The sequence below is a fragment of the Phyllopteryx taeniolatus genome, chromosome 14, assembly GCF_024500385.1.
Source record: "Phyllopteryx taeniolatus isolate TA_2022b chromosome 14, UOR_Ptae_1.2, whole genome shotgun sequence".
Classification (NCBI taxonomy): Eukaryota; Metazoa; Chordata; class Actinopteri; order Syngnathiformes; family Syngnathidae; genus Phyllopteryx; species Phyllopteryx taeniolatus.
In genome coordinates, this window is record NC_084515.1 from 1,924,909 (window position 1) to 1,940,756 (window position 15,848).

The window sequence follows — 15,848 nt, forward strand, 5'->3', positions numbered from 1 at the left end:
AGGAGTTTTTCTTATGTGCATACATTTGAATGGAATGGAAGTATTTGGTGTCAGAAGTGGGGTCAAACCCATAGCTAACATGGTAGGAAAAGTCAAGAGTGATGAAGCTCTGCATAGGTCTTTGCTGTTATTTCAACCTTGGCCACCCCTGAAATGTTTGGTGTCAGAAGTTTGATGCAAACAAAAAGGTTATATGGTGTCAGAGGTTGGATTGGATCCTCACTACTCCAGCTATGAACTTTATTTTGGCATTTTTTTTCAAGGGTGCATGCGATCGAGCAGATTCTTCTGCAGCTGTTGGAATCAAATCCCACTTCCTCACAGCAAATTACCTTAGACGGGGTGATTTTTATCCCACTTCTGACATCAAAAACCCTAGGATGGCTAATCACATTGACTATAAATGACAATCAACTCCATTTCAACCTTTTTAAAGCATGAGCACGATCGAGAAGCTTCCTCTGAAGGTGTGGTAAGAAAATCCCACTTCTGATCCCAAATGACCTTAGACGGTGTCATTTTTATCCCACCTCTGACACCAAACACCCTAGGGTATCTTATCGCACTGACTATAGATGACAATCAACTTAGTTTTTAAAAAAAATAATGTGTGTGATCAAGCAGATTCCTCTGGAGGCATGAAAATCAAATCCCATATTAGACACCAAATGAATTTGGGTGGCGGAGGCTTCGTATCCCAGTTCTGACACTAAAGTGTACCACACCAGCAGCATTTCTTCGGGTTTGATCACTGCTTTAAGATGACACAACCTCAGCCTGGGAGGTGGAAGTGGACTGTTAGCATGTGGTGCACTGCATTTAGTGTCTAGACCGGTGTTTTAATCATTTATGATGTCTGTGTGTGTCCAAGTTTATGTGTGTGTGTGTGTGTGTGTTGTGTGTGTTGTCTCACTCAGGGTTGCTATTGCCCAAACACTCGAGGTGAAACTTCTCCCCCTCGCGAGGTAAATCGCTCTCGGGCAGGATCTGAACGTTCGGGGAATCTGTAAATGAAAACACACACACACACACACACACACACACAGTTACATAACACAGGACTCAAGTTGGTGCAGGCATGCGCACGACAGAGATGCTCTCGTTCATCTATATCGCCATCGACTCGCATCTGCCCACCGCCTCCCAGGATGCCATAAGCCTGCGCCTTATACCAAAAGCCAGTACCTGGGTAGGCCACATGGTGGCAGCGCCACCACCTGAAAATGTACGCGCCGGGCTACACTCCTCTTAGCTACTACATAAATATAGACCATCTTCTACTCTTTCTCCCAGCATCCTCACCCACCCTCACCCATCAGCAATTGTGGGAAATAAAAAGGTAACAAAGTACAAATACTTTGCTACTGTACTTGAGATTTTTCAGGTATTTGTACTTTGACTATTCTAGCTCTTGGGAAAAAAAACATGCAACATGATTTTTTTTTTTTTATTCTTATAGAAGCACTAAATGGATGGCTAGATCAATGGATGGATGGATGGACAGACAGACAGATAGATAGGTAGATAGGTAGGTAGCTAGACAGACAGACAGACATAGATAGCTAGGTAGGTAAGTAGGTATGCAGGCAGACAGACAGACAGATAGCTAGATAATCAGAAGTTACTCACCAGTTACTCAGCACTTTTAGTAGCTTTTTCACTGAATACTTACGCTTACTCTTGTAATTATTCGGAGGACTACATTTTACGTTTAGTGGAGTCATATTGTTCTAAAGTGGGGGTGTTTGACACATTTGCATTTTTGTCATGGGCCACATCGTACTTATGACTTCCCTCAGAGGGGCGCTACGACTGTGAACCCTGTTTTGGCAAATCTTTTTCTGACATACATTTTCCAACACAACCCATATAAATGAAAGATTACCTCATATACTGTAATTTCATACAGTATATGGAACACATTGATGAAAAACCCGTTTTGAAAGTAGAAGCCTATAAAAACATGTTTTTCAACTATTAAATTTCTTTTCAAAGGTGGATTGGTAACAAAAAAATGCTTGCAAATATCTCAATGGTACTACACCAGAACACAATGAGCAATTTTGGTTTGCTTTCACGGGCCACATAAAATGATGTGGCGGGCCGGATCTGGCCCCAGAGCCACCAGTAACAGTGCACAATTTTTTGCCTACACTACCCACTCTGCATGAGTCCATGAGTTGAATCAGGGCTTCTACTTTTACCAGTCCTTTTCTATTTTTATCTGTACTTGTACTTCTAGGTACATAGTGAGGGTACTTATGGCACCTCTGCCTATAATGTGACTTACACAAGACTTGGAGGGACTGCTCGCTTCTCTTGTCACCCGGGGCGAGCGACGGGTGGTCCACGGCGCAGGTAACCACCTGGGTGTCGTCGGCACGGCTCACCTCCAGCGTCAGCTCGCTGCTCACGTTGTACGTGGGCTCATCCGGAACCGACTCCACCACGTCTGGCCGGCCTGCGGTGGGAAAAAAAGATGATAAATAACAACAAATGAGCAACCCATTGTGGCCACCCGCAAAAATAGCATCTGAAGCACGTTTCCCTTATAAACATGACGCACAAAAAAACCCTCAAGAACTCATGCCCGAAAAGTCACAGGAAGTCTGTCATTTTGGTTCGAAGTGGCCATTTTAGGCCTATTTCGCCAATTTCCAGTGGTCCTTCAAAGACAAACTTGTCAGCAAGATTTTGTCCAATTGCTACCAAATCGGTACCACGACCATTTGACAGATGAGTGACACTAAATTGACAGGAATTTGACTTTTCGTCATTGCATGTAGGGGGAATATGGGAGCGAAGTTTGATGACTTACTATAGAACACAAAACATTAATATAAGCTTGTGATTTTTTTTTTTGGGGTGGGGGGAAATTCAGCCCCCAAAGTCAGTTGCAACATGAAATTTAATAGCAATGACAATCATAAGTAGAAAAGGCACAGGAAGTCATTTTGGCCCTTTGTCTGGGTCCTTCAAAGAGTCACTTTTCATTGAGATTGTCGAATCTTTACCAAATTGGAAGCGCATAAACGAGACAGAACGGTGATGCTGAAAGCAAAGCCTTTGAGTTTTTGTTATTGAATGTGCTGCCATGGCTGCGGAAATGTATACATACAACACCAAACGACACTCGGGGAGAAAGGTACAAGGCAGCAAAGCTTTTAAAGCTTCTGTTAGGACTCTCAGATGCTATTTTACTCACATTATGTCCATTTTAACTTATATTAGTACCAGACCTTTATTTACTCTCTGGAAATTTTGCCCCCCGCTCCTTAGAATTTCGCTTTGTTCAACACCCTCATCTCCCAAACGCCATACACCACTGTCAACTAATTAGAATGTTCTACTTTTTGTGCCGCGGTGGCACAACGGCGAAGCCCATTTGTTCCCATTAGATGAAAAATGTGTTTGGTGCGCAGCAACGCCATGCGCCCCCGGGTGTTTTGTTCCCCAATCCATCACGACACGCCACATATACCGCTCGCCTAACAATGCCGTTATGCGGCAGCCATATTCTCCCCCTACCTTCCTTTGTGCTGACTAATGCAGCAAACAAATAAGAAAGTAAGCCGTAAGGAAATAAATGCATATTTTAGGGAGGTGCACTCGTAAAAACAGCAGGTGTGTACTGCACTGACAAACAATTAACGCTGTGACTAAATGTCGGCAGGCGGGATGAAGCGGACTTCGCTTTCAATTAAACTCCTGGTGTAGCCGCTTGTCACATCTCATTGATTGGAAATGTTTTGTTCATTCGCGATGACTTTATTGATCGTAGGGATAGGGCCAACAAGTCCTGGCAAAATAATTAGCAAGGACGACAAGGGGTGTTTTTTCCAGGGGTAAAATAGGTTCAAAATGGCAGCCAAGTATCTTGCATGGCGTATTATTGAAAATCAACTGGGTTCTTGTTGTGGACATTCAGAGATCAGATGAAAATTGATGAGAATAACACACATAAATATGTACATATACTGTATAGAGTGAACTCTTGCTCTTCAGAGGGGTTAGGAACCAAGCCCAGCGCAAACAGTGAAACTGTTCTTTAGTAATCAGCAGTAAAACTTTGGTTGGTTTCACCCAAAACACCAGTGTCTGATCAAAAAAGCGGAGAAAACCAGCCTTTTGTGAAAAGAAACATGTCAAGCAGAACAGTGACTTTGACGCTAATATTTTTTTTTTTTGCTTTTGTCACACCTTAAACTATAAAACAACAAAAACAAGACTGAGAAAGGACAATATAATAATTTATATATGATACACAACTAAGAAATGCTCTGCGAGCGACGCTCGGTAGCCTTTTTACATAGCGTTCCTCTCTGATATCTTTCCTCACGACACGCACATCTTCTACTACCTACCATGGCACATACTTTGTTCATACCAAAAATGTACATAATCTATCTGAGTGCAAGGTTCCTAAACTTGTTCGACTTCCAAAGTGCTGGCATTTTCAACGGATAATCTTGATCTACTCAAAAGCTGTGCCGATCTCAAATCCAAAATGATGCAACACCGAAATCTACAAGGATCTGTTAAACGTTACAATGGTTTACAAACCTGAATTTTACAGACAAGCTGGGCGAGAACCACTTCCACGCTTACCAATTGAAAAACCTACTTGACATATATATTCATCGGTGGCAGTAAACCGTTGGATTTCAGTTGATGAATACAATAAGTTAAGAGTTAACGAATGAGTTAAGAATCTCGCTTAAAACATGAGTAGAAATGAACAATACCCTCCGAAACCAAATGAAGAGCGGCTCTTTTGACCTCAGCTACCTTAGCCAGCTTGATGGAGATATAAATTCAGCACCGTATTACACGGTTAGAAATATGACTCATGACTGAATGTGGACCATTTCATTATTATTATTATTATTTTGGTTTGTTTTGTTTAATGATTGTGCTGTTCTGATTGTGCTGTTTTAATTTGAATCCCAAGAGAAATAAAATAAATGTGTTTTGCCTGATCACTGCTCATCTGACAAATTTTGCCAGTGTATGTAAACTTATGAGAACTGAAATTATTGTTCAGTGGTAAAGTGCCATAAAAACTACGTCTTTTTCTCGCCTGCCTAACATCAATAACGCAACTGTAATTGTTTACCTAAATCCTCTCAACCGCCACCGCATTAAAGTCCAAGGCCCCAAGGACGCCACTGTTCTTTTTTTGAGAGGACATATTCTTCCCAATCTGGGCTGAAAACCAATAAACTTCCAAAATGTCCAAGAGGAGTTCATCTTTGAAGGACTTCTGGAAATGTCCAAAATTAGTCGTAAAGGTCGCTTCTAAACAATATGACTTCCTGTGTCTTTTAGGGCATGGTTTTGTGAGAGCTTTTGGACTCATGATAGACATACAGTACCTACAAAATTTCACACTCCTAATTAAAACGAGCTTTGGGAGCTGAAATTGGCAACCATTCATAAGCTATTCCTAGAGTTTTTGTATTATGGTGAGTTATGAGACTTTGTTCTGCCTACAGGCAATGAAAAAAACTCAGGTTCTTCAATACTTAGCATCAGCCATCTATCAAGCAGAAGAGGTTCAAATTTGGTCACAATCAGCCAAAATCTCTACAGGAATTTCCTTTAAAGGGAGAGTTGGCAGTTTTCACAAAAACAAAAACCAAGCGCTTTTTGTCATATATGTTAAAACTGTCTGTATTACCAAACAGTAAAATAAAAATGAATGAATTAATGAATAAAATGATCTTCATCCATCCATTTTCTGAGCCGCTTCTCCTCACTAGGGTTGTGGGCGTGCTGGAGCCTATCCCAGCTATCATCGGGCAGGAGGCGGGGTACACCCTGAACTGGTTGCCAGCCAATCGCAGGGCACATACAAACAAACAACCATTAGCACTCACAGTCACACCTACGGGCAATTTAGAGTTGTCAATTAACCTATCATACATGTTTTTTTTGGGATGTGAGAGGAAACCGCAGTGCTCGGAGGAAACCCACGCTGGCACGGGGAGAACATGCAAACTCCACACAGGCGGGGCTGGGGATTGAACCCCGGTCCTCAGAACTGTGAGTCGGTTGCTCTAACCAGTCGTCACCGTGCCGCCTCATGATTAGACATCTCTGCCAAATTTCATATTGCTCAGGGAAACTGGCGTCAGGGGCTGAATTTTCGGGGTGAGTGGTACTCAAAATGGCCGATTCAAATCAAAATGGTACACATCGCATACCTTTTCATAGTTCCTATTTTCTCAATAAAATCCCAATTTTACCCTCTTTTGCGTGTGTGAGGTTCATTTTGTGGGTCGCCTTGGCTACTTTTGAATCCTCCTTCATGTAAAAAAATTAGTAGGCGGGCGCTTCTACTTGGCCGCGGACAAGAAAGTGTGCTAAAACAGGATGTTACATTGAAACAACAATCCAAACAATCATCACTATTAAGAGGGATTACCACTAATTTATGAGGTCATCTTTTTCCCTAATTAGTCACGCCAGCAGGATTACCAGGAAGAAAAAAATCAACACAGCAGCCAGAATGCGTTTCGAGCCCTACACACTTATTTTTACTCTCTATAATTACAAGCCTGCCTCCATAAAAAATGACGTTCCCATTCTCACAGTGGGCGAAAGCTGCATATCTACGTGTCTTTGAAAGTTTGAAAACATTTTTTTTATATTCCAGAGCAGATATCAGGCGATGATCCGTAACATGCGGTCAACGGATGTTGTCCATGGCAGAAACAAAACATTTGACCAGTGAGCGTCAAGATATGTTTTTCTCACTTTGTGGTTTGGGTCATGGAAAAAAGGAAACTTGTTTTTTGACCCCGAGCATGGAGTACAAGTATTTTCAGACTTTTTCCCCCTGCTACTCAAACTGCGGTTCTCCTGAAACCAAATAAAGATTTTTTTTTAAACCGCGCAGCTGAGATGAGGATACTTTCAGCACCGAATTACAGCAGGATGTGAAGCGTGAAAAAAAAGTCAAGAGAATATTGACATCAAAATGACTGTGATTTACATTTTTAAAGTAAATCATTTTCTGAGCCGCTTCTCCTCACAAGAGTCGCGGGCGTGCTGGAGCCTATCCCAGCTATCATCAGGCAGGAGGCGGGGTACACCCTGAACTGGTTGGCAGCCATTCGCAGGGCACATAAAAACAAACAACCATTCGCACTCACATTCACACCTACGGGCAATTTAGAGTCATCAACTTACCTACATGGATGTTTTTGGGCTGTGGGAGGAAACCGGAGTGCCTGGAGAAAACCCACGCAGGCACGGGGAGAACATGCAAACTCCGCACAGGCGGGGCTGGGGATTGAACCCCGGTCCTCAGAACTGTGAGGCAGACGCTCTAACCGGTCGCTCACCGTGCCGCCTTTTTAAGGAATTACTGAATGTTTTTATTTTTGCCCGTTGATGTTTCTATTTTGCCATTTCATTGAGAACAGCTTTACTTAGCCTTCAATTATGAGATATTTGATGTGGTTTCTATTTTTAATATATTTGCAAAAATTTTAATTTAAAATTTGAAATGTTTTTTCGTGGTGGGCGACTGGTTATAGCGTCAGCCTCACAGTTCTGAGGACCAGGGTTCAATCCCTGGCCCCGCCTGTGTGGAGTTTGCATGTTCTCCCCGTGCCTGCGTGGGTTTTCTCCGGGCACTCCGATTTCCTCCAAATCCCAAAAACATGCATTAATTGGAGACTCTAAATTGCCCGTAGGTGTGAATGTGAGTGCAAATGGTTGTTTGTTTGTCTGTGCCCTGCGATTGGCTGGTAACCAGTTCAGGGTGTACCCCGCCTCCTGCCCGTTGATAGCTGGGATAGGCTCCAGCACGCCCGTGACCCTAGTGAGGAGAAGCGGTTCGGAAAATGATTCCTTCTAGAGATTTTATAATATGGCTGTGACATGAGAAAATCTGTTTTAGCAACAGTAATGAAAATGTCTACCACTATCCTTTCTCACAAGACATTTTTGTGTATATTTGATCCGTCATGCTCATGATTCTACCTGCTGCAAACCCTTTGAAATACGACATTAGATTCTAAATTTGTATTCAAAAAATAAGAAAAATACAATTAGTTTATCCACTCTTCAGAAAAGTAAACAGGAGGAGGCCTAAATGCTCCCAACTTTAAACAATATTATTGAACTAACAAATTACAATACCTCATCAAATGGATGCACCAGAATGAGGAGCATCATTCTTGGCTAGAATTGGAACAAATAGACTGCAAAAACATCAAACTCCCAAAACTCCCATTTATTTCCACAAGTCTTAAACGCCATAAATGGTTCAAGAATCCAATAATCTCATCCGCCGTAACGGCTTGGTGGAAAAGTTTAGAATCTACAGGATCTCAATTAGCTCCCAGTATGCTCTCCCCAATCTGACATTATCCAGATTTCGAAATGAATAATATAACCCTTTATTTTAGCACATGGGAACAACCATGGAATTGACCACCTACAACAACTATTTAACGATAATGTTTTTAGGACACGTGATGAAGTGTTTCCAAATAACAGGTGGAAACTTTCTTTAATACAATAAATTCAAAGCAGCAATAAAAAAAAAAAAAAAAAAAAAAAGAAAGAATACCGACACTCCAGAGCACCCTCGAACTGCCGGAGTTCATCAAGCATAGTGAAGCTTCTTCCACAAAGCAAATCTCTCAAAAGTTTACAAATTAATTTCATGCACTAAATCTATGTACTTACCAATCACTAAATGAGAAGAAGACCTTTCCATGTCCACTGACCGTAACTACTGGATACTGATATGTAAGAATATGTTTAGAATGACAAAAAACACAAATTTACAACTTATACAATATAAAGTGCTCCATAGAACACACTTTACTAAGTACACTATGCATTAAAAGGCTTAACTCCATCTAATATATGCGCGCAATGCCCCAAAAATACCCCAGACACCTATTTTCATGCTCTATGGGAATGCACACCAATTCAATGCTTTTGGTCTTCGGTTACACAGAAACTCTCTTATATTTTGAATTTCAGGATTACACTTTCCGCAAGATTGTGCATACTTGGCGATTTAAGCATAATCAACCTCCCTAATAAATACACGGGGTAGGGCCCATGACTGCCAGTCGGGGACCTAGTCATAGTAACAGGGGGGGAGGTGGGTTCTCACTAAGCTGCATGGCGGTGCTCCTGAGGCCGGGCCCCCAGGGCTGGATGACTGCTTGGCGTTGGGGCTCCCCTCTCATTCCCCGCGGCTGCTCATATCTAATGTTTCGTTGTTCTTGATATGTAATGATTTACTTTTCTCATCGTGTTTACAATTAGTGCTTTGTCGTTTGTCTTTGTTTGTCACTTCCCTCTAGAAACTTTGTTCTGTTCGACTGATCGACTGATTCTCAATAAATATCAATTATAATACTAAGAAACCACAGCGACCGCTTAAAAACTCCACTGTGACACAGTAAAACTGTTCCGGCATAAAAGGGATACAAATCCTCCATTCTGCTTGACCTAACAGCCAAACTGGAAAAAAAAAAAAAAAAAACAAAAAGAACTAAGACGTTCCTTATTTTTGCGCCATCATGCTCATGACTATGCCTGCCACATACCCTTTGAAATGTTACCTATTTTTAGCTCCATCGTGCTCATGAGTACGCCAGCCACATACCTCTTTTAAATAAGATATGACCTATTTTTGCTCTATTGTGCTCTGTCGTGCTCATGACTATGCCTGCCAGATATAATTTTAAACAAGATGTTACCACTTTTTGCTACGTTGTGCTCATGACTATGCCTGCCGCATACCCTTTTAAACAAGACGTTACTTTATCTTTGCTCCATTGTGCTGATGACTAGTCCTGCCACATACTATTTTCAACAAAACGTTACCTATTTTTGCCCCATGGTGTCAGACTAAGCCAGCCACATAGCCCTTTCGACAAGATGTCTTGTTTTTGTTTCATAGTGCTCATGATTATTCCTGCCAGCTAAATCTTTTAGACGTTACCTATATTTGCTGTCGTGCTCATGAATACAGTATGCCAGCTCCACACCCTTTTAATGCGCAACGTTAGCACTCGTTCAATAGTTCCACGTGTCACACTTGGCCTTGTCCACATTATGACAACCTGGGGCCGATAATTCTGCCATTTTGGCCTCAAGTGTGGCCATTAATCCACATTCTGCCGCATTCGCCACATGGAAGGATGTCACTAAATGATCCATGGCTCTCTCACACTGTACAACTAATACACTCCTCACCGCTCTTAGCCTTTCATTCTTCTCAATTACCACCCCCCACTTACTCTTCTTTTCACGCACACACACACACTTCCATCTCGCTATATAAATCCGCTTTCCCGATTTCTGTCTCCATTTCATCAGCCTTCCCAGCTTCTCGCTAACTCCTCTCCTGTTGCGCTCTCCGGTCGCTTCTTCTTAAGAACCAAAGCCCTCCACCCCCCATCGAGTCATCTGACACCTTCCCCATTCACCCGTCGTATACCCCCCACCTTCCATCTAGTCAGCTGCAAAGCCACCTTTCCTCTGCGTCTTCTGTGGTGGCTTTAATTCTCTTCTGTGGTGGCTTTAATTCCCTCTCATCCTCACTCCTTGTGCAGCCTTCGCTCACAGAAATGCTCACACACACACACAAAATTACTTCCCGCAGACACAAACACACACACGTTTCTTCTCTTGTCAAATACATACAGTCACTCGCTATCTACTCACACCCAAGAACACACACACACAAACATTTCATTTATCCGCAAACACACACACACAAACTGTCAAACGGTCCTCGTCTGACATTGGAGGAGCGTCACGAGTCAGCGTGTTATTAGTGCACCTTCTTATTCAGCCACTTGGCAGAGTATGTGTGTGTGCGTGTGTGTGTGTGTATGTGTGTGCATGTGTGTGTGTGTGTGAGAGAGAGAGAGAGATAATCAACTCTCCATTAATGAGTCAGGGTGTGAGCGCGAGTGTGTGTGTGTGTGTGTGTGTGTGTGTGTGTGTGTGTGTGTGAGAGAGAGAGCGAGAGACAATGAGTGATTGGTGTGTCTGCTATCAGGACAGATGGATCGCTCACATTCCCTTCAAAACTCTCGCACTCTCGCGTTCTCATTGCTTCTTAAAGGGCCAGCGTGCCCAAAATAGCTGAGGCCGACAACCAACTAAGTGACCAAACAAATAACTAACCAGCCAACCGACCAGCTAACCAACTCATTATTTAATTAACTGCAGAATGAACACGCTATTTACTGACCAGCTGGTGAATAAATTGATCAATGACTAACTAACCAACCAACTAACTATTGTATTATAACTATATATATTGATCTACCTACTATACTATTTTCTCTCACTCTCTCTCTCTCGACACCTTTGAGTGTAGAAAACTTTCACTAATTTTAAGGAGAAAAAAAATCCACAGAATCCAATTTGCCAAAGAAGAGGCGTTAGCGCGGGCTCCATCTCTCTTTCGCTCACTCCTTCGCTCACCATATCGACTTTGCTTCAGCGCTAAGAGAAAGAATAGATAATCCGTCCTCAGGCAGGCTTCTCCTCCTCCTCCTCCTCCTTCGCTTTGTGTCCTCACTCCATTCTTTGTTGATTCATTGCGATCCATAATTACAGCAAACATTTTCAAAACATCAGGAGACAGTGCATACCTGCCATTGCTTCACACGTACAAATGTCACTTTGTACGCGTGTGACATCAAAAGACATCATAAATAATTCCTGCTGTCCGACACCAATTTCGGCAGAGATTGGTTTTGTACTAATTGACTGACTGATTGACCGACTGACAGACTGACCAATTGACTGACTGACTGACTAACCAACCAACTGAACTGACTAACTGATTGACGAACCAATAAACTAAACTAACTAAGTTAGTGAGTGACTAACCAAACAACTAACCGACGATCCAACCAACTAATTTATCAGTCAACTGATAAATACCCAACTAATTGAACCACTAATGAACTAGATTGTTTTTTACTAACTGACTGACTAACCAACAAAACTGACTGACTGATGGACTGCCTAACCAACCATTATTTAAAAAAAAAAAAAGAAGAAGAAAGAAATCACTTAAAAAAAGTTATTTCATTCAGGAAAAATATGACTTTCCCCCCTAAAAGTTTTGCCTTGTTCCCCCCCAACAAAAAATATTACTTCATTCTGAAAAAATATGACTGTTCTCCTGAACATATAAAATTTTTATCTTGAAAGAATTACTTTCTTCCCCAAAATATTACTTTAATCTGAGGTCATTACAACCTTTTCTTGAAGAAATTCAACTCTCTTTGTCTAAACTGAACATTTATTTCGTATTAAAATGAAGCTTGTTTTCTATGAACAAATAAATGTGAGCTGACTGCAGTAGACTGGCCTATGAGGACATTGTCGACGGCCCTCACACTGACAGGAAGCGAGGCGGGTCAAAAGCCACATGGCCGCAATTTGTCGGAATATAAAATGGATGAGTAAAAAAAAGTCAGTTCATTTGTCTTCTCGTGACGTCTCCTGGCTGTCTATTTCCCGCTGTTTATCAGTCACGAACCCGGGGGCTGCCCGCTACCGCCCGTGCCCGACCTCGTCCCTTCATCCCGACATCCGCATGGCCTTTTATTGCCAGATCGGGACGCTTATCCCCGGCTAGATCCTCTTAAGCCTTGCTTTCGCTATCGCCACTGTGTTCCTGCACTTGCATTTCAAACCAATAACACAACACACAAGCTTGGGTGTAACACAGACAAGATACAGCACAATTTGAGCTCAGCTTGGAAAGCAGTGTGTGTGTGTGTTTGACTTTTCTTTGAAAAGCACACAGGAAGATACATCACATTCAAAGCAGTGATGTAACCATTGTACAGGTAAGACAAGTTATTTGACCTTTTATGTGATATGTACTAACTAACTAACTAACTAACTAACTAACTAACTAACTAACTAACTAACTAACTTGTGAAATTGAAAGTGAGTTAACACCAACTAGCTAATTAACAAACAAACAATCAAAACACTAACTAGCTAAAAAACAAACAGGCACATTGCTAACTAGCTATCAACCAACCCACCAAAAAACTAACTAGTTACCCAGCTCACTAGCAACTAACACCTAACTTGCTAACTAAAAACTAATTACTAATCAACCAATCTGCCAAACAAACTGCAACTAACTAGCTAACTAACTAGCTACTCAACATAAAAGTGCCTTAGAGTGCTATCTTAATAAAATGTATTATTAACTAAGTAACAACTATTTACCATTAACAGTATAGTACAGTATAGTATAGTATAGTATAGTATTGTATCGTACAGTACAGCATAGTTTAGTTTTTAGTCTTGCATGACATGAGAAATGCTAGAAAAAGAAGTGAGGCTCCAGAAAAATCCCATTTGTTCTCTTCCGTCTTCCTCATTAAAGTGAAGTTATTAAAAAGAAGTGCCGGATACACTGGTTGCGTTCAAAAAATTGAAGGCGCACAACACACAAGCTCACACTATGACATATACGCACAAGGCGGCTATGTGGCAAGGATGTGCCCACACTGACCCACAGTACACACATAAAAAAAACACGATGATGATGTAAGCACACACACATACACACACAGTTCGCACCTTCGAGTTCCAGGTCCCCACGGAACCATCTTAGCCTGGCGGGGGGCTTGCTGCCCGTGCTGGTGCAGGTCAGGGTGACCGTGCCGCCCTCCTGCACGGGCTCCTCCAAGCCAGAGATGTGAGGTTTACCGGGAACACCTGAGAACAAGGAACGAGACCATGTGTCAGGTGCTAACGATGCTAAGTGAGAGCTTGTCAAAAGCTGCTGTATTCTACAGTATGTGCATGACGTTAAAATTTCCCATCAGTCACTACACTATTCAGAAAAAGCTGTTTTCTATATGGATTAGTCCTAATGTCAAAACTGCAAATCAGTAACTACAGTGGACAACCAATAATAATAATAAAAACTATTTTCTTCTACCTGCATGAATCAGTCACTACACTAGACAATTATTCAGAATAATAAAAATTCTTCCAGATCAGTGAGTCTTGATGTCAAAGTTGTGCATCAGTCACAGCTGTGGACCTATTAAATGCATGATGATAATGTTGTCACTACAGTTGACAGCTAGCTGTTAAAAAATTTCTTCCATATGCATGATTTAGGAATAGAAGGAAAAAACAGCTATTTCAGAAGCTGTTGACTGAAGTGACTGATGCGTAACTTTGTCATCATGCATTTTGAATAAAACAGCTTTTTACAGTAAAATATATTGTCCACTTTAGGGACTGTTGCTAAACTTTGGAAACAAGACCTAAAAAAAAAAAGCATTTTTTTAATAGCTGGCCACTGTAGCAGCTGATGCACAGTTTAACTTTATTACATCATAATGTTAAATAATACAGAAGAAAACAATTTTTTTAAATAGCTGTCAACTGTAGTGACTGATTCACAATTTTGACATAAAGTGAACAGTTTATAATTGCCTTTTTTGGCAAAAGTAGCTACCAACTACAGTGATTGATGCTCAAGTTTGACATCAAAACTCACACAAATGGAAAAATTTTTGTTTAAAGATTGGTGTCTACTGTAGTGACTAATGCGCCACTGTGTAAGCCTTATGTTTTTCCAAAAGCATGAGTAACTAATGGTTAGGTTTTTGGGCTCGTAACTCTTCTCCTTGACGAGCAATAAAGTACACTGGCACTTTATCGATTGGATTGTGGGCTAATCATCTCTATGGCACCGCACACAGACACACACACACACAGACACACACACACACGCCTGCACTCGCATGCACACAGACACCCACGCACACTCACGTCTTTCAAGTATGGATTTGTCTGGTGGTCTTTTTGTCTAACAGCTACTTGTGGCCATATTTCCGGCTTTTTTTTCTTTTCTTTTTTTTTTGCTTTGAAAGTGTGTGTGTGTGTTGTGTCTTTAAAACAGTGATTTCCAACCTTTATGGAGCCAAGGCACATATTTTACAATTGAAAAATCTCACGGCACACCTTCAAACAAAAATGTCACAAAAAGTGGATACATTAATTACTGTATGTACTTCTTGCCATCTAATAGAAGAGCCTTTCTTTTTTCTGGCTGTCACTATGCCTCACTGGCACAAATAGATGAATAAAGATACATTATTTCTTGGAAATAAATAATTATTTGCGCAATTAAGTAAAATTTTATCATTTCCCACAGCACACATGAAGAGCACTCACGGCACACTAATGTGCCCCGAGACACTGGTTGGGAATCACTGCTTTAAAGGGATGCGCTGCCCTAATAAATGAGTAGTTAGCAACAAACAAATCAGGAAATTAAATGCTCACGTAGCAGCTTTTGTGTGGAAATGTTTTTCGTTGTTGTTGTGATTGTGTGTGTAGGGGGGGGGGGGGCTGTTGATCAAGAGAGAAAGGCATGCCCTGCCTGGTCCAAATGTTTATTTTTATCAGTTCGTGCACTGAAGTTAATTAAAACTGGCAGCTCGCGGGACCTCTGTCAGCAGTGTTGGGTGGCAAAAACTGACCAAAAATCCACCTCTTTGCTTTTGTAATTCAAATTAATTATTAGAGGAAATACAATTTTAAATTAGTCTCCTTTTTTTTCTTTTTTTAAAAGTCCTATTTGTTTTTTTAAAGACGAAGGTTATATATCTTTGAGAATTTGTTTTTGCATATTTTTAAATACAAAAATACAAAGTATTTAATGGATGGTATTTACTGTAATGGAGTCATTTGTTGTTGTTTTTTTCTGACTCTTAATATTACCAGAATATCCATCCATCCATCCATTTTCTACCGCTAATTCGAGGTGGGGTCGCGGGGGCAGTAACTTTAGCAGGGAC

The 15,848-nt window shown here is 41.2% G+C and overlaps 1 protein-coding gene across 2 annotated transcripts in view; it reads right to left on the reverse strand.

Moving 5' to 3' along the window:
- cadm3 (cell adhesion molecule 3) overlaps positions 1-15,848 on the reverse strand; it is a 146,908-nt gene that overhangs the window by 24,196 nt on the left and 106,864 nt on the right. For both annotated transcript variants that reach the window (XM_061796567.1, XM_061796566.1), the window contains exons 5-7: positions 13,609-13,746; positions 2,291-2,461; positions 914-1,004 (exon numbers count right to left, since the gene is read on the reverse strand). In XM_061796567.1, the coding sequence (XP_061652551.1) occupies positions 914-1,004; positions 2,291-2,461; positions 13,609-13,746 (400 nt within the window). The remainder of the gene's footprint in view (positions 1-913; positions 1,005-2,290; positions 2,462-13,608; positions 13,747-15,848) is intronic.